A 26,542-nucleotide genomic window follows, 5' to 3' on the forward strand; every position below is an offset into this window, starting at 1 on the left:
ACAGATTAGACGAAAGTCGGGTGCAAAGCCTACTGCTTTGCAAGCCAAGAGAGCACTGAAATTAGTGTGCCTATCACAGTTCATTTCGGATATCAATAATCCAAATTATTGTTCTGAAAGTGACCACAGCCTCTTTGATGCTTCTGAATTAGAGGTTGCTATCAGAAAGGAGGTCTTGCATCCTATCTCCAATTCTGTAGTGCCATCTACCTCTTCTGCAGTGGCAGTGAAACGTCGCTTGCCCCCAGCTGTGGAAGAAAATGATATACATTACATCGCAGGAGCCATATATAATAAGTTGTTGAAAAAAAAAAGCATATGTGAAAATTGTAAAACAGCTATGACCATTTCAGAGGACATGCTGGAACCTGACATACCCGAGCATCGCACAATTCTTACAAAACACAGCAATAAAGGTGGACTGAAGGTCATCTCTTCAGGAATGTATCGAATATGTAGGGAAGCTGAACGAGAATTTCAAAAATGTAAAGATGTACTCCTTCGTTTACAATCAGCCATCACAAAAGAATTAGTTGAAAGAATAATTGATAAATGTACGCATGTGGCCATGCCAGAATGCTGTAATCTTAAGAAAGTAATTGTTGATAATTTTTTTATTACTAGATGCAAAGGCCTTACACAGCATCTTATCAACAAAAGAGCCCATAACGTTTCATATTCATCAGCATCGGCCAATAAGAAACAAAAAATAAAATAATTTTAGAAGGTATGTATGTTTTATATTAAATAATTTATGTGTTTTATGTAATATGTATTACTTTTTCCTAGGCTACGAGTATATAAATTTCTGTGTTTGATGTTATATATGTTACTTTCTGCTAGGCTATGAGTATATTATTATGGTATTATTTTCTTGTTTCTAATATATAGAAATATAGCATATTTTCCAGTATAAAATTTCAGTTAAGTTTTACTTAAAAGTATGGGAAAGCAGATTTGTTTCATGCATGATCTTTATAATACTGGTATGAAATAAATGAATTTTAATCTGTAAACAATTTTTTGTTAATATTGAAATGTGTTTCTTTGGATACATTTTTAGGCACTTGTGGATCATGTCAGACAACATGCAATAGAGAAAAGTTGTCCATGTGCATAAATTTTCCCATTGTGTTACTTCATTTTATCTAAATTTCAAGGATAATTCTTTTCATTTTTATATGGCATGTTATCAGTATAAAGGCTAGTGAAAATAAATTGGTATGTGTATCTGTTTTTGAAGTGTAATGCTTAAATAAAAAGATGGTGTGTGTTTCTTCATTTAAACAAAATTTCAAGGATAGTATTTTTCAGCATTGTACTGTTTGTTATTTCTCAATGTAAAGGGTAACAAGGGGAAAAAAACTGGTATGGTACATCTGTTTTTTAAGCATGATAATTTTATTTATTTCTTTAGTGATGCATATATATAGAGAGAAGGTATTTGGTCCAACTGAAGTTATAATAAATCTAATTTTACTAGATCTCTCCCTCCCCTCAGGTGTAGAAAATTTTCAAATGCAGAAAGTTTATTTGCAGAATTAATTCATTTCTGATAAACTTATTATCATTAATTTTTTATATACCATGTTATTAAGTTACACGTATGACTACTGTGTAATAAACTTGTATTTAGGGCAATGTTTGGTCTTCATGACAGCTGGACGTGCTAGTCATGAGAACAGGCAAAGGCCAAATGCGATAATTCTTTATATCATGACCTGCATTCTCAAATATAATTTTTTAAAACTGTTTTCGATAATTCGAATAATGTTATATACCAAGTTCGCAATGCCAAAAATGAAAAAAGTGGCAAGCATATTAAAAAAATGTGTTTAAATTATAGCGATTTAAAAATCTAGTTAACTGATAAATGTACGAATTATTTAAAATTTATAAAAAGTATTGTCAGTCTGTTATTGAACAGTTACATTATTTATTATACTCGTATTTGTGAGACGAAAATGCATAGTTTCTAGAGATTCTTAGATTCAATAACGGTAACTGTTAAAAGTTAGCTTTAAAAAAAAAATGTGGATATTGTCTTTAAATATGATTAAAAAAATGGCATAACATTTGCATCATATTCAAATATCCCACGAAATAATTTTAAAAAAGTTTCCCTTTATTTAATTAACAGGGCATAACATGAAATCATTCACAAATATTCAAACGTGATGAAATCGTTCATCACCTTATTTGTGACGGAATAAAACAAAATGCAGTAAACTCTCTAGTTGCGTCCATCTCTGAAAAGAACAAAATATGTCTAAGACTAATATCGGTACTGAAAATCACTTTCGCACGAGATCGAAATCATATGGAACCTTGAGAAGTAGAGAGGATCACCTCAAAAACAGGTAAGGTCCTGAATACTGTTAATTTTTAAAAAAGTTGAAATAACTTAATTTTTTAGAACTATCCTGAAACTGAAAGCGAAACTAACCATATATTATTTCAGTTAGGTGTTGCGTTGTTTAGAATAAAGACATAAATATAGGAGAACTTCATTAATGTTTCTTAAACTTTTTATTTACACAGGAGTTCATCTGTCAAATTTATTGTAAATCACTTAAAATTGCTGAATATGAATTATTTTAAAATTACGCTTTGAATATACATTTATAACAGATAAAGGAATGTGACATTCCAAGTCATTTTATGTCTCATGATTATCAATAAAGCTCTAAATAAACATCGGTAAAATAAATTAACATCTCTTTAAGATCTAATATGAGGTACGGTCTTTTCTACAGCCAGACAGGTCGTGTATCGTGACGGCATACTAGACAGGACGCAGATGAAGAGCCCCTATGGCAGTCGGTCTCATTCCTGCAACAAGACAGTTTTCAACTCCAGGATAGTTCTTGGAGGGGGGAAAATTGCCCTCTTAAGAGCGTCCCAGACATGCTTTATAGGGATATATTATTTCAGTTAGGTGTTGCGTTGTTTAGCCAGGTGGCAAATATCCTCACTTTCCAGGTTACTGTTGACCAGCTGAGCCCTATGCGGACGAGCTTTGCCATCCATTAACAGGAACACCGGACCAACTGCGCTCCTGAAACATACGATCTAAGATTGCCTCTCTATACCTCATAGAAATCAGAAAGCCTTTGTCAAACACATGAAGGGGGTGTGGGGCCGTTCAGCATAATACCTACCCAACTATTACACCTCCACCACCGTAATGATCCTTTCCCGTGATGAGGGGAGGGATGGTATCGTGTTCCAGGCTCTTTCCAGATGCAGACACAATAAGAATCAATGGCCAGGCATATCTCGGCTCGTATAAAAAGCACGCACTGAAGTCTGTGTATTGAAGAGAGCGGAACGCAAATAGCAGGTCTTTTGGCATATAGCCCTATCTCATGAAGCCTTCAGACAACTGTAAACCGTGAAACTCGGATTTCAGCGGCAGCATATAGCTCAGGTGAGAGTTGTGAATCTGTAGCAGTTCTGTGTCGCAGCGCTGAAAGAGGCAAATAGTGAGCTTCAATCGTCGTTGTGGATTTTGGTCGGCTTTGGACCTTGGTTGTGGATCTTGGTCGAGTTTTCAAAGTCCTGAAACTGTTTCCATAAATTGCTGACGACACTGGGTGTCACATTGAGCTCTTTAACTACCTGCGCTTCTGATTGATCTGGCGACAATCTACCGTTAATCGCCGAGCGTGGCTTTGAAACAGACATGCAACTAACTGGCTTTCACCCGAATCTGGAAGAACTCTTCTAGGCCATTGGCTTTATACATACACACCGTAATCGGCAGAACTCTATAGCAAATTACTGTGGCTACCATTGCATTTAACTCTTTGATTCCATCGCAGAAGTGGACGCTAGTACGAACTGGTGATAAAAATTTTCCAACATGTAGATAGGTGATTTACTGTAAAGTGGTGCCAACTAGCGGTTATAGAACACATGAAATGGAGGGATGAAAAAATCCTCGAAGTCTCTGATATACACAGCAAAGGGGCAATGAAATAAGAATACAAATGAAGTGTAACATAATTTAGATATTAAAAAAGGAGATTTCAAATATACACAAATATATACAGGTGGAATCACAATGCAGAATAATATCCAGTATTGTAATGAATTGTTGAAAACCCCTCGTGCGCTGACATTCTTTTCATGATCATAGCTCCGCAGATACGCACATGTACGATTACGTATTCGACTCTGAATATTTGCATAATTCTTTGGCGGCATAATTAGTACCTTAGATTCAAAACCTTTCTTAAAAATAAACATAATTTGCAAATTCTCTTAATTTTGCCCACGAGTGACTTAATGAAAAGTTCATTGAATTAAATTCAGTAATTTTTTAAAATTCCCTGTGCTATAGTCATTAAGTTTGTCAATTAAAGATGCAAAAATATCATTTCAAACAATTAATAGTAATCAAAGTGTGACATAATTCATGAAATTTTTCATTAAATCAGGATATTGTCAAGTCGAGCTTATTTTTACTTAATCATATTTTAGGAAAATGCTGAAACTTTAGTGTATGTTTCCAAACTGCCCAGGTCTTTTATGCATGCAAATAAAAATATTGTTTTTCTTTTTTTTATTTTAATATAAGATAAATTTTCCCGATTTCATACACTTCAGATCAAATTAATAAAATAAATTGTTAATTCAAAGTCTGGAGCTTAATGAAATGACAATTCTCTTTCAGTATTGTCAGTGTATGGTGTCTAAAACACAGGACTAATCACCTGGTGAAGTACAAGTGACATAATTTTTAGAATTCAGAAAGTTACTTGATGGCAAAATCTTGAAGATATATAGATTATATTGGGAAGCCAGCCAGAACATTCTCTTCCTTTTTTAAACCTCTTGCTACTGAACAAGGACCAAAATTCTTATGCATATATGACATGTTCTTGTATTGCCTTCTTTATAGAACTTAATAAATTTTAAAACAAATTGCAGTTATATTCCTTTGAAGAATTCTATCTCTTAATTATTATAAAAATCAAAATGAAATAAAGATATAAAAAAAGGATGCTCATTATTTTTGAAGTTTTAATGTGAAAGATAAAATAAATATTACACTACACTGAATTATAACTTCTGAAAACTGGCAATTACAGTCAAAAGTCGTTAATTCGGACACCCATAATCCGGACCTCAAAACTAAAAACTTTCTGCGCATGTGTCGCGTTTACGCGTGCGCGTAAGACCTTTACGGCTGCGAATATACATGTGCGCATGCGCATAATACGTTTACGCATGCGCGTTTAATGTATAAAGGACGGTAGAAGCTAAAATTATCTAATTATCTATTTCAGTTAATGTTGCAGATTGCGTTGTTCTTTAATCTTCGAATTGGATCCGGCTTATGATTTTTTGCAGACTGTTAGAGCAATTTTATAAAAGTAAGCTTAAACTTCCGATTATGAGTTAGAGCAATTTTATAAAAGTAAGCTTAAACTTCCGATTATGTCAAATAGAATTTCTGATATATATTTACTAATATGTAAAGGATCTACAAAGTGAAAGTATGTTTCGAAGTCCATTAAACAGAAAGTGGAATTGCTGCAAAAAATGGATAAAGACATATCCTTTGATTATCTAATCATTCCGAAATATGTTTATCAATTTAACGCTGCGCTGCGGGGGAAGGGAAACGACACAGCGCGCAATGAATTGGAAGTTGATTTGTCAGCACTATCCTTATCTTCAGGGCAGATGTTTTTATTTTATTTGGCTTATAATTCTTTACTAAATGTAGTATTTCATCTCGATGTACTCGGTCTTTGATATGATTTAAATCAAGTTCCTAGTCATTATAATTCGCTTCCGATAGTGAAGAAAGTGACTCAGAGGTTATTGATTTGATATTTGAAACGAAAAAATTTCGATTGACGAATTAGTCGGTATTCTCGACACAGCAATTGTAGGACTTGAACAGCGGAACTTTGTAACTAAACAAGAAATTATGTCTGTTTAATAGAATTAAAGAGAAAGTATTATCACATGAAACGAAGCAAATTAAACAACTTACATTGAAAGAAATGTTTAATAAAATAAACAAATAAATATTTAGCTTTATCTTTTTGTAAATTTTGATACCCTTTAGATCATAATTCCTCTTTATTTCATAAATTACGGTTTCATATTTTTAATTTTATAATTTCTGCATGCCATCTTACCAGATTTAAACTTATGATCTATAATCCGTAAAAATCGATAATCCGGAATCGCCGAAGTCCCGACGAGTCCGGATTAACGATTTTTGACTGTATTATGCAGCAAGGATGATAAATACTTCAATAGAATAACAAAATGTAGCCCAATGAAGATTCAAGAAAAGGATTAAGAAATGCTCATGTTTTTTATTACATTGCTCCTTAAGCTAAAAAAAATTTAGAACTACCGCGAGTGATTTGTTTTCTCATAAGCTCAAGATTTGATTATCTCTGAAAACAATTATCTTGCAGAGGTAAAATGGCAGTATCGAATAAAAATTCTAGTGAATCTAAAGTAAAATGAAATAAGTTTTGTACACACACTGCAGTTAAAAAAAAAAGTTGTGGTTGGATAAAAATGCACTTGAGTTACATATGCGGCATTAAACTGACATTTCAAGTTTAATAATTAAACGCAAAAACAAATTTAGATGGAAAAATCAAAATTTTATGCATGCACACACACACAGGAGGGAGGGTAAAGATGAAACTTATTTGTTTATTTTTATTAACAACAATTTATCCTTGCACTGTAATACATAAGAATTATAACTATCTCTGCCATATTCACTAAATGGAAAAAATGAATAAAAGTTTAGATTAGGATATTTGAATACAGCAAAGAACATGAGGGCTATCTGCCTCCCCTAAGGAAAAATGGCTCACATTTACATTACACACAGGAAAAACTATACAGCCAGTACTTTCACCTATGATCAAACTTCCAGCATTCAGCAGTCTTAACTACTCAGCTACATGTGGGACTAAGTCAATAATCAGAATTAATATTTAGATATTCTATGACTTGAACCTAAGTATAATATATAGTGTTCATTAAAATGTTTTAGGTAAATCTAATAAAAATAAAAATAATAATAAAAAAAAAAACTTAAATGTTTCATTTACTGATATTTTATGTATAAAATATATGTCTTCTAGAAAAATTTTAATTGCTTAGATAAGGAGAAGTCTTTTGAGTAAAAAAATCAGTATGTTGGGGTTCTCCATCCACACATTAATAGTTCAAAGCATATTGAAATCATTAGAAATGGGCTAGCCGTAAAGGTGGTTTTGTGGTTTTTCTGGATCTTAAATAGAATACCAGCCATAAAGGTAATTTTTATCTTTAGATAGTTAAGTCGCTTTTTCATAATCATTAAATGCTATGTTACAGAAATTTAGGTCAGTTATCTAATTTGTGATTATATTGCTCAAATGTGTAAAACTTAGTTAAAATTTTGATGTAAGCACAATATCAAGATACCACACTATCTTGAACTTTTAATTATATCAGTCTTTGGAAGTTTTAAGGTATTTAATTTTTAAATGTGTGAGTAGTAAACTAATACATATCCATGTCATAATACATTTTAAGCTAATAATGAAATGCAAGATCATCACAAAGAAATTGGATTATTTTTATAATTTAACTCAGAAACATTAAATCATTATTTAGCATTTTAATGTACATTTTTGAATAAGAAACTTGATTATACACAGATCTAATGCTTTTTTAGAATGAATTATAAATAATTAAGGACATCAGCATCTCCTCAGCTGGAAATGTAACCAAAATTAACGAAACCACAGCACTAACAATTCTGTTATTAAATCAGCTATTAAATAACAAATATAATTACTAATTTTTCAATAATTTAAAGTGATTATAAAAATATTTCACATTATAATATAAATGTTTCTTCCTACAAAATGGTAAAAGCATTAAAATTATTGACTAGCTTTTGAACAATTAAGTACTATGTGACGTCATTAGATTATTTTGAAGCAGGAGGTGTGAAAAATATGCAATGTTCTCACAGGAACCCTGGAACTCTCGACTATGCATCGAGTCTGTTTTCAATTACACCATGAAGACATGTGGAAGGACAGGAGAAAATACTTTATAACTATCTTACAAGTAAATGATCAACAAACATTTTGAAAGGAACAGAATACATCTACAAAGACAAACTATTAGGACAAACTGGTAATATTTGAGTTGATCTTCATTACTAAAACAACCTTAAAATACAAGTTCTAGTAACCCAGTACAAACATTAAATCATTATTTACCATCTTAATGTACATTTTTTAAAAAGAAAATTAACTATACAGAGATCTAATGCTTCCTTAGAATGAAATATAAATAGCTAAGGATGTCAGCATTTTCTCGCCTAGCAGAGGAACCCATAAATTCAAGAAATCAGTGTTACCTACTCTGCTATTAAATCAGTTGCATGTTAAAGTTTTAATCTTTAATTTGCACAGATTTAATCAATATATATACTAATTTTTCAATAACTGGAATAAAATCTTTAAATCTGTTTATTTTTATGGAGTCAATCAACAGTTTATTTTTGTATTTCTTATATCAAGTGCCCAGAAAATATCCAGTATGATCATTATGTATTAGTTTCTATACTATATTAACTTATCAGTTGTATTTTGCTGTTTAACTTGAAGCGAAAAATTAAAATCAATGATAATTAGCTTTTAGTTGCCTTTCATTTTTTAATTAATCTCAAATCAAACATAGCTCAGTTTGCTTTATAAATGAAGCTAGCTATTCAACAGAAAATTCTTCAGCAAAGCATGTGAGTGCTATTTGTCAAAAGGGAGGAGTACTTTTGTGGAGGACTTTATAGAGGAAACTGGTTGGTATCCAAGTTACACATTGAAAATTTGCAAAAATGCTCATGTAGCCAACCCTTTCGATTGGAATCCAACTCAGGTCAAACTATTGGTATTCAGTAACTTTACTGCTTGGCCACTGATGGGATCCAAATCAAACATATGTTTAGTTATTAAAATGAGCTATTGAACAGAAAATTCTAAAAGAAACGATAATTACTTATCCAAAACAAAAGTAACATAAATTTATCCAAACCATTTTAATTTGCTAATTAAAGGATATTTAAACAGTTTATTTATAATTTGAAACCATGCAATATGATTTCTTAATTTTTTACAAGGTTTAACCATATACAACATGATACACCATTTACTTATTATTAACTAATTGTATGAGGTGCATAGAAATTTGATGAAAATCTCAATTATAAAGTATAATTTACATATCACAATGACAAGTTTACATAAGTAGTTAAATCAAGGATATTTTGTTGTTGCATATCTGTTACAATATAAAAACAGGATCAAATTAAATTAAGATAAATTAAAATTATTAAACATTTATTTTTATACTTGTTTTGTGTTATAAAAACCTGCTGAAATCGGTGTAGAGTAATAGCTATTTTGATTATTCACAATTTACGAATTTTATTTGAGAAAAGATAACGTAAGTTCAAAATTATAAAAGAAAATCTAACTATGAGATGATAGAAAATAAAATTAGGACTAATATTTTGAAACTACATTTGTTCAAAGATTAATAAACCATGCTTCATATCGAAAGACATTTGATGATCCTGATAAAATCTTAATTCAGGAAATACTGAAAAATTATTTCAGTGATACGAATTATTGTTATAGTATTAAGTGATTAAAAAATATTTCAGAGTATACTGTAAATGCTTCTCCTTATAAAATAGCGTTTAATACGTTAAAGCATTAAAATTAGTGATTAGCTTATGGAAAATTTCTGTCTGCATACGAAGAACAAAAAATTTCAGTAAAGAACAAAGAAAATGCGCGAAGATCCCAAAATCACGACAAATTGGCGACATTTCAGTTGCTCTTCATTACTATGACAAACATAAAGTTCTTCTTCTAGTAACCCGGAGACAAAAGTCTTCATCTGAACGTCATGCGTGATTGACATTCATTATAACCAATGAGAGGGTGCCATTTAGTAGGAGGTGCGAGAAGAGGTCCGGTTAATAACGTGTCCCATGTCCACAACTCTGCAACTAGCAATCTCTAAGGAGTGTATCTTGGTTGCCACAAAAGGATATTTCACTGCTCAAAATTGTTATTAAATTGACCCTAAGGGTAATGAAAGCATAATCCACGACTGAGAATACTAAATAATTATAGGATATTAAATAATTGTGTCTCTTTGGTTGCCTACAATTCAAATACCAACAAATATTTTCTCTGAATATTTTAGATAGTTATCATTGTGAGATCCTGAAGTCTCTTCTCATTCCTTTTTTATATAGTTATTTTTATTTAGTTGCTTTTGATTCCCTCTCTTTTGAAGACTTTTTGTAAATCAAATAAATATTTGTATTCTTTCATAGAAACTGCCATTCATTATTTCTCCTCATTAGCGCCTCCAATTTCATCGTCGGCTAAAAGACTTAGTAGTTAGTATGTGTGTCTGTGTATTTCGTTAATATTGTGTAAGATTTATTAGTAAAATTTAGTATCAAAAATTTAAAATTTATTGGATAACGCTTGCAATTTGCTACGAAAAGAGTGTTTTTTTTCAATAAATTAAACCATAAAATACAATAACATGTTCCAAATATCAAATTTAATTTTAGTTCTGTACATTTCTTTACAGTCCCCCTTAAAATTATGATTTTATTCTTTCTACGAAGTACATTACTGAACTGAATTACAAGATGATTTCTGTTTCATTTAATGAACTATCGTTATCTGTAGTGCTGCTACTATTAGTATGTAGTACTTGCCTTTCTCAGAATCAGTGTTCCATGGAGGAATGTACAGAAATGCCCCGTAAACGGGAACCTCATTCGCCGCTAGTTCCATGTAACATGTTGTATGTGTATTTCTTTTAATTTCGTATATTTATTTTCTCTTTACTCCTAACTACCATTTTGTTAATGACTTAAAAGTAGCTTAGGAAATCAGTTATTCTGTGATTTTAGTTATATACTCATTTATGTATGATGTGAATATTTTTTAATTTTTCTGATATTTTTCAATATTAAAAGCATTCTCTCCCCCCTTAAAATTTTGAGCTTCTATATTTTTTTTATAGAGATATTGAGTTCCTGATTTGTTCTGAGCCCTTAGATTTAAAAGGAAATGAAAGTGCTAGGGAAGAACTTGGCTATGGTTGTACTAAGGTATGTACTACACTTTTAAAGATTTGAAAAATGTGTTGTTATTTAAGGTAATCTTTGTAAAGCAGGTGAAACGGGGTTAAAACTATAGGTTATAGCCCAGTTTTAGGCATTTAAAAAAAAATTCATCAATTCGTTTTATTTTGAAAAAACCTGTAGGTTAAACTTTAGGATACCCCTTGTGGACAAAGTGAAGGGAATGCGCAATGCAAGTTTGTGCAATTCTGGGATGTTTTTTCAAGTGAAAATAGGTCGACATGTACATGGATAAAGTCAAGGGAGTGCGCAGTGTGTGTGCAATTTTGGGATTTTTTTTAAAGTGATAATAGGTCGATGTGTACATGGAGGCCGAGCTTATACAATTCTTTGTCTAGTTATTTTGGCTTTGTATAGCACAAGCCAAAATAAGTGAAAGAATTGCACAAACCCGGTATCCATGTACCACCAAAAATTGCCAAGTTTCACCAAGGGGTATCCTAAAATATACTTTTAGCAACCTGTAAACTTGTAAAGAAAACTGACATCCTAAAAAAAGGGGGTTGAAGAAAAGAAATGGATCTTAATTTAAAGCAAATTGATTGATATACATGTAGTATGCTACCTGTCATGTATTTAAAAATAACAGAGAAGAGAATTGTTATATGACATAGTAAAGAAATGGTAGTATTTCAAAGGAGTAATAAATAATAAAAAAAAAATCTATTTATATCCAAGGGAAAACAAAATAAAGAACAAAAAGGAAGATAAAATTCAAAATTGACAGCATTTGAGCCTTGCATATAATTACATATAAATAATCATTAAAAAAATGCCAAGAAATGTTTTTAACCATGTGATTTTTATTGTTAACAAATTTTGATTTGTAATGTAGAAAAACGTTGTTTTCTGTCTAAGTTAAAACTTCAGGAAAATAAAGGACAGAAAGATAAATAAAATTCAAAATAGTATGCATTTCAAGTACATGTTTAACCATATAACAAACATCTGCCAAAATATTTTTGATTGTGAATCATGTATAAATACAAATTTATTATTCATTACAAAAAGTATAGATATCAAAAAAATGTGAAAAGGTAATAAAAATGACCTTTACATTTTCCAGTCATATATACCCATACATAGTCATATATACACATCTTTGTCATATGGCAGATCTTTTATTGCTTTCAAGAAGTGGATAAAGTGATAAGATGATAGTGTTGCGTGCGTATGGGTTCGTTATGAAATGAATGCACAAGTCCGATGAAAAATGAACAAAAATTTATTATTATCACAACAAAAATGCTTAAATTTTCTCAAATTATCATGCAGTATTACAATATCTCACAGTAGTTATCTTTTAACTACTCAAATATCCAATAGAACGTAATTCAAAACAGCTAAAGAACGCTAATCCGCGAATTCGCTACAATCAACAAGAGCAGTTTTCTAAACAACAACAAATTAAGCAACTACTACAAACTGAGATGTTTTCCTCCTTTTATAAGATTTTAAAATCACGCGCTAGAATTTTCCAGCACTTTCTCGAAATCAAAAAGAGATATTTATTTATTTAACGCACGCGCTCTTGTATTTTTAATTTTTCCGGCTTAGCTTTCTTTTAATATTCGTCACGTGCTGCACTGCGCGAGAAATAAAACCATTTAATTTATAACTGAACTAACATTAGCTTTTTAAATAGCAAATTCGTAACAATAGATTAATATCTCCAAACACCTATTTGCCATCCACGATGCTATTTCTTTTTGTCAAATTTACTTTCATTGGTTTCATCACACTTCTAGACCCTCCAAATACTTTGTGCTTCCTCAAGCACATTCCCATACTCACCTCTCTATAAAACATCTTTCAGTTATCACAGTGTTGCCACTCATATACAACTCACCCTTAGTAAACTGATCCTTAGTTTCTGCACCACAAATACAGCACAGTTATCGAATTATCAGACTAAGGTTTATTTTTCTTTAAAAAGCCAAGAGTTCTTAAGCTCCTTTTCACCTCTTGCATTCAGCAACCATATGACACATTGTTGTTACCTTCAGCAAACATATCACATCACCATTCATACAAATCTTATACATCTCTTCTTTCACTTAATTTTATATTGTACTTAGGATATTTTTTCGTTACAACTCTAATATATGACAAAATGAGGAACTTCATTCTAAGAACTTAGTTGGAACAGTTAAGCATGGCAGTGGAGGTGTTCTTGTGTGGGGGATATGACAGCATTAGGATTAGATAATTTGGTATGGTACAACTCTAATATACGCCCTAATTTCACCAAATGTGGCGATATGTGTTCTGTGCTGGTTTTTGGCACAATTGCGTGTTCTATGGCAACCCTGTTGACGTTGAAAAGTCTTTCGCTGGAGCTCGTTGGTTCACCTCTGTGTCTGAGAAGATGGGAGGGAAAGATAAAATGGTAGTTGTTGAATTGAAGTTCGGCAAAAGGAAATATTATTGTGGCTATCTTGTTGAGGGGTAGTGCGTATTTAGAAGTGTGGAAAGAGGGTCTGGGAGATTATTTTTAATGGCAGTGCATGATAGAAGTAGGGGTTTGTGATTTTATTTATTTGTGAACCATAGTATAAATTTTCTGGATAGTGTGTCTGGCTGTCATGTAAATACAATAGTGATTACGTGGCGGTATGAAATTTATATTTCTGCTATTCGAAAACGCATTAATTAATGGTAAGTGCATTTTATTTTATCCTTGTTCTTATTTTGTAGAATGTTATGTTCATTGGTTCTTTAGTATGAATTTCTGTCGTTATTGTTTTTTTAATTGTTTGAAATTTATTTTAGTTTATTTTGTTGTTTAGTGTCTAGACTGTACAATTCGTAGATGTTTTTTAAAGTTGAAACAGAACGCTGTGTACATGGTATTATTTGAAATTTATTGTTGTTATGTTATTTTATTAAAGCGAGGAGTGCGTAGATCAGATTCCTTCCTTGCCTAAATTGTGCAATTCGTAGAATTTTTTTAAAGTTTAAACAGGATGCTGTGTACATGGTATTCTTTGAAATTTATTGTTGTTATGTTAATTTATTAAAGTGAGGTCTGCGTAGTTTGTAGATTCGTTCGTTGCCTACATTGTGCAATTCGTAGATGCTTTTTTAAGTTAAAACATGTCGCTGTGTACATGGATTCTTGTCAAATATTTTTGGTTAGAAACTTTACGTTTTTGCTATCTAAATTTTTCGTTTTTGTTTCGGATTTTTAGCTAAATTGTGTGTTCAAAATGTAGTTTTTGCATGTGCGAAAACCGCGTTTTTGGAGACATTTTAGGCTAAAAGTTCAAAATGTAGACAAAAAATTTAGATAGTAATATGGCAGCGTGAAGTTTCTCGCCAAAAATATTTGGCGAGAAATTTGGCGACTTGAGGGCGCATATCAGAGTAGTTCCATTTTTTCATGCACTAATCTATCACAAATATTTCACTCTCATCTTGCAACCTAATCAGGTATATAAAATCTATGTGTTCAACACCAGTCATTTCACACCTACAATCATTACAAGAAATATAGTAAAATAATGATTTCATATAGTCTGGAAGCAGAGTTTTAACAGCAGCCCTAATTCTTAAAGTAAAAGATGTTCCCAGATTTGGCAAGGTTTTTGCAATTTAGCTACACCAACCCCTCATAATCTGCTAGTACGGTGAAAATCGTTTAATACGAAACTGACGAGACTGAAGTATTTTTTCATGCTACAAAAAAAAAAAAAAAAACCATATATTCGACAAAATTACATTTATTAGATTACATTTTATTTGCATATATGCATGTATTTAATAAAATTCAGTGAAAAAAAACATCTACAAGAACTTAATACAAAATTTTTAAGTTTTTTTGAAAAACAAAACATTTATTTTGGAAAATAATCTGATATTTTTCTTTGCATTGTCTTTTAAAAAAGACTGTCAACATCAAATTGTTCGATGTTGTCCATTTTGTCATTCATTTCACTATTGGGATGTGCGCATACTTTTCATGATGTTCCTCATTTCGGATGACGTGGGAACAAGAGCTGCATTATTCATTTTATTTTCGTCGTCAGAATCTGCATCAATGAAATTTTTTTAGCTTTGTCTGCCATTGGGGATGTACATACATTATCATCATCTACTGCAACGAATTCTTCTGATGATACAGTAGGACAGCACAGTAATACAGAAACTTTGTCAAACATTTGATTAAGTGTCAGCTCAATTTCAATATCCTCCTTCTCTTCCGTTTCTTTTAGCACGAACCACTGATGTTTACACACACTGCTATGTACTCTTCACCGAATTCCAAACCCAACTGATAAGAGATGAGATGTTTTTGTGTGGCGTTTGTAGGGGTGGAGGGTGAAAGTAGCTTAGATAAACAAAATTGGCTCGTGTCAAAGCCAAGTTATCCTCTTTACTATGAAACATGTGAAACCACCTATCTTTCATTCCACAGCCCTCTTAAATCTCACCTGCACTGCTGGTGTTTTCCATATCGTGTTCATTTCCAGAAGGGAAATCTTTTCCAGTTAAGTGATTTTCATTTCATGTTAAAAGAAAAAAAAAATCATGAAAATGCGTAGTAGTTTGTCGGGACTCTTGTATTATTTCATGTTAACTGATATTTTGTGTTGAGAGTTTTCATGTTAAACGTATTTAGTTGTATTTTTAAATGATAGTAAATAATTTCTTTTCAGAATATTATCAAAAAAATAAAATGTGCCCCATCAGCCTTTAAAAAATTACTGAAACATTTCAAATCTTTTTGCATGACCTATCGAAAAAAGATGAAATTTAATTTGAAGAAATAGTTTGTCATGTCTACTAGTTAATTTTTGCAAAGCATTTTTTGTTTTGATTTTTTACTCATTCTTCAAAGGTATGTTCTTACTTTTAATGTTTTACCTATTTTTCTTTATTTATGTTTCAACTATGAACTATCACAGTTACTAAAAATGAGTAAAAGATTTTCTTCTGCTGTGTTGAAATAGTTTACAGAAATATACCAATTTGTGAACTATATTTATAGGACAATTCTTAATATCTTTTTTTTTTTAATACTGAATATGATGCATTTTCACCTGAGAATTATTATGGCACTTTATAGTGCTATAATAATTCTATAAAGCTTAATAGCAGAAAATGCTCTTGGTTATAATTGCAGCGTTTAATCCATGCTCGATTTGAGGCACTAGGTCCTCAAATATATAGATCCTGCAATAATAATTTCAGTTTTTAATGCCGCCTGTTCCAAGTTGTTCAGATGTAGGGCAACCATATTTTATTTCTGATCAATCTTTGCCCTTCACTTCCTTTAAAGACAAAATGCCAAAACAAATGCCTAAAGTAGTTTTGGTACTATTCTGTTTTAAGGACCATAAAAAATTGCAGCGAAAATGTATGCATGAAAGCGTCAAATCTAGCAAACGCGCCCATTTAACAGCACGCCAAATCTAGCGTACGCTCTAATTTCAAATTGCGTAAGTTTAGTTAGTTCTATATTTCTTTAGACGCCATTGAAATACTAGTTTAATTTTTAAATCCTTTTTTGATATCCCATGGATTTAACAATTTGCAAATTGCCTATGATGAAAAGTCTACAATAGAATTTTGGAGAAAGTGCAGAATCACCCACTGCATGGCACGTTTTTAAGAATTGCACATACTTGATATCCATGTACACATTGACCTATTTTTACTTTAAAAAGATATCCCAGAATTGCACAAAAATGACACTGTGCACACCCTTGACTTTATCTATGTACACATCAACCTATTTTCACTTAAAAAGTAAAAGAAAATTGACAAAAATCTAATTGTTTTTACCCTTGTAAAAAGCAGCAAACAAATAAGTGGGTGATTCTGCACTTTACCGAGAATTTTTTCAAAGAAAAGGCATCATTCATTATAGAAAGTTATGTTTGAACAACCAGCGAGATGAAATCATGCTTTAGCGATAACTCGGTAGCAAAATAGCGATGCAGGAATCCATTCAGTTACGTTTAGCTTTTTTTTATATAAATTATGATAATGATTTGAAATAGTTAGTTACCTTATGCTTCCATTCATTTATGTTTAGCCTTTTTTATGTAAATTATAATAATTAAAAAGTATTATATGAAATTAACCTTTCATCTAAATTAAAACAATCTTCAGATAGTTATTTACTATTATATTTCCTTTCTTGCGTTAGGGTTGCCAAAATTATTTTTGGCAGCACTCGCATCAACAATGATTTGCCGATTTTTTACGGTCTTCAAAACGGAATAGTACCGTAGTTTCCTGTAGTATTCATATTAGAGAAAGAAAGAACTAAAACACAGATAAAGAAATGTAAAGCAAAAAAGATTCGGATAACTTTTATCCAAGTTTTCCCATATCTAGTTCTTTAGAGGAAAGTATTATATGCTTTGAAAATAAAACACTGTTCTAATTTGATGGGGAATATTAAAATTGTTGGGAACAGAAATATTAAAATTGTGATAAAATATTTAGTCAGTGCAGTAAAATACGGAGCTCAAATGCGTTTTAGCCCACTTCTTGCTAATTTTTTGAATGGGCAATAAATGTGCCAAGTAGGGCAATCTTAATTTGGAACCTATATCTTATTACACTTGAAACTGATAGAGTTCTACTGAGAATTTATGTCAAACTAAAGTTGTTTTCTTATTTATTTTTAAATTTTAAAGTGGTGTGTTTCTTTTCCATTTAACATATTGTCTGTTTTTTCATGTAAAGGTTACAAAAGTACAGGGCAGTGAATTTTGCATATAATTTCTCAAAACAAGATCAAAAAACCCATTGACTTGAGGGAGAATGACTTGAATGTGGCAATTTTTTTAATAATGGAGCCTCCAGTTGTAATTCTGCCCCAAAATGCCATGTATAGTAGCCTATTTATTTCAGTACTTATGTATCATCGCAACCATCTTGGTAGATGTCGTCAAACCAGGTGCTTAACAATTCTTCTGGTAACCATATTCATTATTGTAAGTTTGAATAAGCAACACTGCTATTTCCATACATGCATTTTTATTTACATTAAGGTGTGTCTACTTGATTATGATAGCAACATAAATTACACAACGAAACACAAGTCTCCAACAAAAAGTCGTGCAAATAAGGACGAGAGTGAAGTCTGCATTTATTTAATAGAATTATTGATGAGAAAAAATCATGTGACATTCGTAGAAGGCTGCAAATTCAAAGTGTTTCATCTTCTGTTTCGTACTCTGGTCAGAAAAATATCACACTTGGTTTGTTTCATAGTGAAATTTTGTTTATTAATCAATTTAACAACTTCGATAGTAAGATTAAACAGTTGTTATATGCACAAGTCAGTTTTTCTGCAAATTAAGATTCATAAATTTGTTTGAGTTATTAAGATTTATAAAATTTAAAAAAATTGAACTTACAAAGCAGTATATAAAAGAATTAAATGACTTGAAACACCATCCACCATGTAATAAAATCAACTTCATATTTATTAACCTTCGCCCCCCCTCCATTGGCTTGCTTGTTTATGTGTGGTATGGGATTATACATAAGGGAATCTGTTCAATAACTAAAGTGATATATAATCTGATTATTCTGCATATGTACAAATAAATTAGAAGAAAAAAGTTCATCTAGTAAAATTTCTAACGATATACCATTTTTAAATATTTTTAGCGCAGTGTGACGTCAGCCCAAATGCTCTTGAAACATGTATGTGGCTGTAAATAAATTTTAAAAGGCCCGTTTAGGAGTAATATAAAATCTGAAAGCTTTCAGATTTTTTTTCTTTTGCTTTTCTTTCTACTATTTCTTATTTTTATTTATTTTTGAATTTAGAATAAGGTTCAAATTTTGGACAGTTTGTGTAAAATTATGTAGAAAATAAAATATGCAATGAGATATAAATAAAGAGGTAATTTTTACAAGAGATGCATATATATCATTACATAATACAGTCAAAAGTCATTAATTCGGACACCCATAATCCAGACCTCAAAGCTACAAACTTTCTGCGCATGCATCGCGTTGACGCATACGCGTAAGACCTTTACGGCTGCGAATATGAGTGTGCGCGTGCGCAAAATACGTTTACGAAGCGCGTTTAATGTATAACGGAAGGTATAAGCTAAGCTAAAATTATCTAATTCAGTTAATGTTGCAGATTGCGTTGTTCCTTAACCTTCGAATTGGATTCGGCTTATTATTTTTTGCAGACTGTTAGAGCAATTTTATAAAAGTAAGCTTGAACTTTTGATTATGTCAAATAGAATTTCTGATATATATTTACTAATATGTAAAGGATCTACAAAGTGAAAATATGTTTCGAAGTCCATTAAACAAAAAGTGGAATTGCTGCAAAAAATGGATAAAGGCATATCCTTTGTTTATCTAAACTTTAATGTTTGTTTATCTAAACTTTGTTTATCTTTAACGCCGCGGCGCGCAATGAATTGGAAGTTGATCTATCAGCACTATCCGTATCTTCAGGGCAGTTGTTTTTTTTTTTTTATTTGGCTTATAATTCCTAACTAAATGTAGTATTTCATCTCGATGTACTCCGTCTTTGATATGATTTAAATCAAATTCCTCGTCATTATAATTCGTTTCTGATAGCGAAGAAAGTGACAGAGGTTATTGAAAACGAAAAAATTTCGATTGACAAATTAGTCGGTATTCTCGACACAGCAATTATAGGACTTGAACATTGGAACTTTGTAACTGAACGAGAAATTTATGTCTGTTTCTAGAATTAAAGAGAATGTATTATCGCATAAAAAATGAAGCAACTTACAACTTACATTGAAAGAAATGTTTAATAAAGTAAACAACTAAATATTGAGTGCTTTTTTTTTTTTGTAAATTTTGATACCCTTTAGATCATAATTGTTCTTTATTTCATAAATTATGGTTTCATATTTTTAATTTTATAATTTCTGCATGCCTACATGCGTTTCTGAAGAATAGCAAAAAAAAAAAAAAAAACTATCAACGAGCTGTCCCTTGGACTGAATCTGCATCTGCAGCATTCGTGCAATGCAAACACGATCTGGCAAATGCAGCCACAATTTCTTATCACTCACCTAGTGATCAGCTCTCTATAATGGTAGATGCATCTGACACGGCCATAGGAGCAGTGCTTCAAGCCCATACCACTAAAGGACTTTCCACAATGGCATTCTTCTCCAGAAAGCTTACTACTGCAGAAAGGAAATACAGCACATATGACAGGGAGCTACTTGCTGTGTACTGTGCTGTTAAATACTTCCAGCACAACTTGGAAGGACACGACTTCATCATTTTCACCGATCATCGACCATTAACCTTCGCTTTTAGAAAAAACTCTGACTCATGTTCTCCTCGTCAGCTTTAACATCTGGATTTCATCGCCCAGTTTAGTACAGATATCAGATATGTCTCTGGTACTGATAATTGTGTCGCTGATGCCTTGTCTCGGGTAAACAATATCAACCTCACTACCCCAGATTTCTCTGAAATTGCAAAAGCTCAATTGCATGATGAGGAACTCAAGAACCTAATCTCAAATCCACAAACCTCCCTTCAGTTACAACCGCTGCACATTGATCCAATGCTTAAAATTTACTGTGACATAGAGAACAATAGAATATGTCCCTATATTCCTGTCATCTTTAGACGTGAAGTGTTTAATGCCTTGCACAATTTGGCACATCCTGGAATCCGTGCCACCAAAAATCTGATCGCTGACAGATTTGTCTGGCCAGCAATGAATCAAGACATCACAGAATGGACTCGTTCATGTATTAGATGTCAACGGTGTAAAGTATCCCGTCACACTCACAGCCCCATTCAACAATTTAACCTTCCAGCAAGACGCTTTGATCATGTGGTTAGTCTGAGTGAGTAATGAGACCGATGGTACTCATTACTCACTCAGACTTCTCGTCAGACAACTGTATGCGACGGTAGCATGAACTGTGTTCCGAGCTCTGCGTTGATCTCTGCAATGTAATTTAAATTGTAATTTAGTACTTAATATATTCTTTTGTTATAGGAGATTGTCTACTCTTATTTTCTTTAATTATATCATGCATTAAGCACACGACCACCAAAACTGTATTAAACATTTTTTTCAATGCAAGTTGTGTAAGTTGCTTCATTACAGCTTCTCCACATTTCTGTAAAAAAAATCCATTAATTGGGAAATTTAGCCTTTGGTTGGCGATATCCATAAACCTTCACATTCATGCCTATCATATTGTTGCGTGCGAACGGGTTCGTTATGAAATGAATGCACAAGTCCGATGCAAAATGAACAAAAATTTATTATGATCACAACAAAAATGCTTAAATCTTCTCAAATTATCATGCAGTATTACAATATCTCACAGTAGTTATCTTTTAACTACTCAAATGTTCAATAGAATGTAATTCAAAACAGCTAAAGAAAGCTAATCCGCGAATTCGCTACAATCAACAAGAGCAGTTTTCTAAACAACAACAAACTGAGATGTTTTCTTCCTTTTATAACATTTTAAAATCACATGCTAGAATTTTCCAGTACTTTCTCGAAATGAAAAAGAGTTATTTATTTATTTAATGCACGCGCTCTTGTATTTTCAATTTTCCGGCTTAGCTTTCTTTTAATATTCGTCACGCACTGCACTGCGCGAGAAATAAAACCATTTAATTTATAATTGAACTAACATTAGCTTTTTAAATACCAAGTTCGTAACACTGCCCCCTTCCCAAGGACTGCACGTCCTGGGCAGTACAATCCCTGGACAGGAAGCTAAACTTACAACTGTGGCATAAATGCATTAATAAGCATTACATTACAATAATAAACAACATGAACAATAAATGCAATACATAAAACAAATCAAATGCTATCAAATACTAAATGCAAATCAAATCAAATACACATTTAAAAACAAAATGGATCATGGTCTTATACTATTTACAATTATTTACATTATGTACTATGGCCATAGTAATGAGCTAACCTGTCGTAATGAACGACTTTAGGTTTAGAGTTCGAAGACTTACGGATCCAAACCACGATGTCATTCAGCCTGTTTAGGGCTGTGTACGGGCCATCCCAAGGTGACTGTAATTTCGGACAGAGTCCCTTCTGTCGAGTCGGATTCCACAACCACACCTTGTCTCCTTCGTGGAATTGATGTTCAGTAGCTCTTGTGTTGTATCGGGTCTTCATCTTCTCCGTCGCCAAGTTGACTCGCTCTCGTGCAAAGTTGTGCATCACTTCAAACCGGGCCTGGAGATCTTGAATATATTCCTCAGACGAAGAAGGAGCGTCCGGAGGGCGGCCAAACAGTAGATCACAAGGCAGACTAAGATCACGACCGAAGAGCATCTGTGATGGAGAATAGCCGGTAGTCTCGTGGACAGCACTGCGGTAAGCCAATAAAAAGAGTGGTAATTTCGTGTTCCAGTCCTGTTGGTTTCTGGAAACCACTAATGAGAGGTTATTAAGGATGGTACGATTGAACCTCTCTACCATGCCGTCCGACTGGGGATGCAATGGCGTCGTTTGAGTTTTGTCAATGCCGAGTACTTTGCATAGTTCTTTTTTGCATAGTACTGCCGAGGCAAAATTCCTTCCCTGATCGGAATGTAACTGAAGAGGCAGTCCAAATCTGGAAATCCAGTGCTGTATCATTACCTCAGCTACTGTGACAGTCTCTTGATCAGGAATAGGATAAGCTTCAGGCCACTTGGTGAAGTAATCAATGACAACGAGTATGTATTTGTTGCCATCAGCAGCTCGTGGCAGAGGTTCCAGGATATCAAAGGCGATACGTTCGAACGGCGCACCTACGTTGTAACGTTGCAGCTTGCCTCGGCTGCGTTTCCTCGGTCCTTTCCGACCTGCACAGGCATCGCAAGATCGGCACCACTTTTGCAAGTCATCCTTTGCATTATTCCAGTAAAAGTGCTCACGATCTCTCTGTAAGGTCTTCATAATTCCAAAGTGACCTCCTGTAGTTCTGTTATGTAGTTCTTAAGGACATCAGGAATCCAGGATGTTGGAAGTATTAGCTGCCATCGAAACATCTTCCCATCATCCGATTCAAATTTCCGGTATAAGACGCCGTTTCGAATGTGAAGTGAATCCCAGAGTGCTCAATATTGTTTGGTTGTAGGACTACAGATAGAAATGTCCTGCCAGGTAGGTTTTCTGTTTGACGACTCCATTAAATCAGTTATGGGTTTAATGTCGCGGTCTTCCAGCTGGTCTTTCCTGACTTCATCATCCACGGTTTTTGATCAGTCGATGTTGATGTTGTAATTTGTCTTGCGACCAGAGTCAGCAGCTCGTATTTCGCTTCTACCCTGGAACAATATCGGCAGCTTTCTGGGCAAGGTCGTCTAGACAGGGCGTCGGCGTTCCCGTGTGATGATCCCGTACGAGGACGGATAGTGATGTCATATTCTTGGAGTCTCTGTATCCACCTGTCTATTTGACCCTCAGGATTCTTGAAATTTAAAAGCCAGGCCAATGAGGCATGGTCCGTGCAGAGGAGGAATTTTCTGCCACATAGATAATGATGGAAATGTTCTACAGCTTTGACTATGGCGAGCAACTCTTTCCTGGTAACATAGTAATTCCTGTCCGGTTTCGACAGGCATTTGCTCCAGTACGCTACTACACGTTCTTGGCCGTCTATTTCTTGGGACAAAACCGCACCGACACTTTCATTGCTCGCGTCGGTGTCGAGAATAAATGGTCAGTTGTGCTGAGGATACGTCAGGATTGGAGCAGATGTTAGTCTCCTTTAAGTTGTTGAATGCATCTTCGCATTCTTTGGTCCACAAGAACTTTTGGTTGCTCTCTGTCAGCTTGTGAAGGGGTCTTGCGATGGAAGAAAAGTCCTTCACGAATCTCCTATAGTAGGTGCAAATGCCTAGGAAGCTTCTCAGCTGATGGACATTTTCGGGACGTTTCCAAGATTTAACCGCTGATACCTTTTCAGGTTCCGTGCGCACACCTTCTGCAGAGATGATATGTCCCAGGTAAGTCACTTCCTTTCGGAACAATTTGCATTTAGCGGGACTCAGCTTCAGATTAGCTTCTTTCAGTTTCTGAAGCACCTTCGTAAGATTTTCTAAATGTTCTTCAAAACTCTTTCCGACAATGATGATGTCGTCCAGGTATATCAGGCAGGCTTCGTAGGAAAGGCCTTTCAAAACAGTCTCCATAAGACGTTCGAATATTGCCAGCGCATTACACAGTCCAAACGGCATCACCTTGAATTGCCAAAGCCCTTGTCCCATAGTAAATGCTGTCTTTTCTCGGTCTTCAGGCTGTATTTCTACCTGCCAATACCCACTCTTTAAATCAAGTGTTGAGAACCACTTGCTTCCAGAAAGAGTGTCTAGAATGTCGTCAATTCTAGGAAGAGGGTAACTGTCTTTCTTCGTAACCTCATTCAACCGGCGATAGTCGACGCAAAATCTTGTTGAGCCATCTTTCTTTCTGACTAGGACGATGGGAGATGCCCATGGACTTACTGAAGGCTCGATGACATCGTCTTCTTCCATATCTTTTAACAGTGTTCGCACCTCTTCCTGTTTAGCAAACGGTAGACGTCTTGGATGTTGCTTGATCGGGGGATGATCACCGGTATTTATTCTATGTTGTGTCAAACTAGTTCGACCCACGTATGAAGACGAGCGGGAGAAAACAACTTGAAGATCTTTAATGACGCGATCGGCAACATTCCTCTCTTTATCGTTTAATTGCGCATCCTGCAATAACTCTGATGTAATGCTCTCTGAGGACACGGATTCTTGGATATTGCTCTTTCTTTCAACGGTGGTTACTGGAGTACATGCTGCAACCACTTCACCTTTCTTAATAATTCTCCCCTTCTCAGTTACATTGGTGATTCTCACCGGGATAACCGTTCTGGATAGGTCGACGAGTGTTGAGGCTACTAGTACTCCTTTTGGGCTATTACAGTTATTGGGATATTCTATGATGCCGTAGCGGAAATTTCTGTTTTCGGCTATGGATCCAGGAAGTAAAATTTCTGTTCTTGCCGGTATTGTGATATTGTCTTGTGCTATGATTTTATGAACAGATTTAACTTCTTCATTATTAACTCCAAATAATGCTATGTCCTCAGATGTAGAATGCAATTCGTTATTTTTAAAGTCCAAGGAAAAATTGTATTTCCTTAGAAAGTCCAATCCAAGTATGCAAGAATCAGTGATCTCTGCTACATATGCCGTGTGATGGTAAGCAGCACTTCCAAACATGATGTTAACATTTACTTTTCCATCGATGTCGATCTTCTCACCGGACACAGTCTGTAGGGTAACGCATGGTGGCGTCCAGATAAGTTTGCTTCCCAGTTGTTCAGCCAAATCTTTTCGGATGATGGTAATGTTGGCTCCTGTATCTATCGTCATATTGTTGCATGTCCTATTATGAAAAGTCCATTACTGCCGCCTCTCACTGCAGAAATCTGAAGCGCTTTAAAGTGGGGCTTTTCATTATCTGGCAACCTCCGCCCCGCGAGATGGCCACTAATTAGTTTCCCTGCTGTTTGTTAGGAGCGGTCTTAATATCCGTACCCTGGGGTGTTCTGCAGTTTCGTCATATGTGTCCTTCAGTTCCAGCACTTAACGGTCGGTTTCTTCTTACCAGTATTCCGTCTCAAGGCGTTCAGTTGTCTAGTTAAATCATCTAGACGAGCGGTGACTTGATCCCCTGGCTCTTGGACTTGAGCAGCTCTGACTGGGTGGCAGTCTCGACGAATGGCTTGCTGGGCTGCCTCGAATTTCATAGCGTACACTAAAGCGCTTTTCAAATCTTTAACATCCTCCATTCACAGTGCTTTCTGTATTTCAGGGTCCCGGACGCCATCGATGAAATATTGCAGCGACAGAATTTCCCTCATTTCTCTCGGGCACTCCGTAAAGACGAGGTGGGACAGCCTTTCAACATCCGTGGTAAGTTCCTGGAGTGATTCGGTGGGCTTCTGTTGACGGGATTTTAATTGAAGCCTGCTGTAGTCTTTTAAACATTTCTCGCCAAAGCGCAGCTCCAATGCGCCGGATAGAGCTTCGAAGTCAAGTCTTTGGTTTTCGGGAAGTCTCTGCAGTATATCCGCTGCGTCTGCTCGCAGAGAAGCGGCGAGATGACAGGCCTTAGTTTGGGAATCCCATCCATTCGCATCCGCAACTATAGAAAATTGGGTTTTATACACTTGCCAGGATGTCTTCCAATCATATGTGGATAACTTCAGAGGTGGACGAGCAGGCATCGGTAAGAATTTAAAATCATCACTCTTGCTCCCTGCCGTCGCTACAAATTTCTTTAAAGTATCGACTTCTTTCGCAACGGCTGAAACC

General features: G+C 34.0%; 1 protein-coding gene across 1 annotated transcript in view; it reads left to right on the forward strand.

Annotated features, from left to right (window-relative positions):
• Positions 1–10,504: 10,504 nt before the first annotated feature.
• The window catches only part of amrt (TM2 domain-containing protein 2 amaretto), a 30,911-nt gene continuing 14,873 nt past the window's right edge, over positions 10,505–26,542 (forward strand). The window contains exons 1-2 of the mRNA XM_085813247.1: positions 10,505–10,881; positions 11,104–11,191. Of these exons, the coding sequence (XP_085669373.1) occupies positions 10,724–10,881; positions 11,104–11,191 (246 nt within the window). The 5' untranslated portion in view covers positions 10,505–10,723. The remainder of the gene's footprint in view (positions 10,882–11,103; positions 11,192–26,542) is intronic.

Source organism: Stegodyphus dumicola, chromosome 3, assembly GCF_044657685.1.
Source record: "Stegodyphus dumicola isolate Sdum_Otavi_A_Nest chromosome 3, ASM4465768v1".
Lineage (NCBI taxonomy): Eukaryota > Metazoa > Arthropoda > Arachnida > Araneae > Eresidae > Stegodyphus > Stegodyphus dumicola.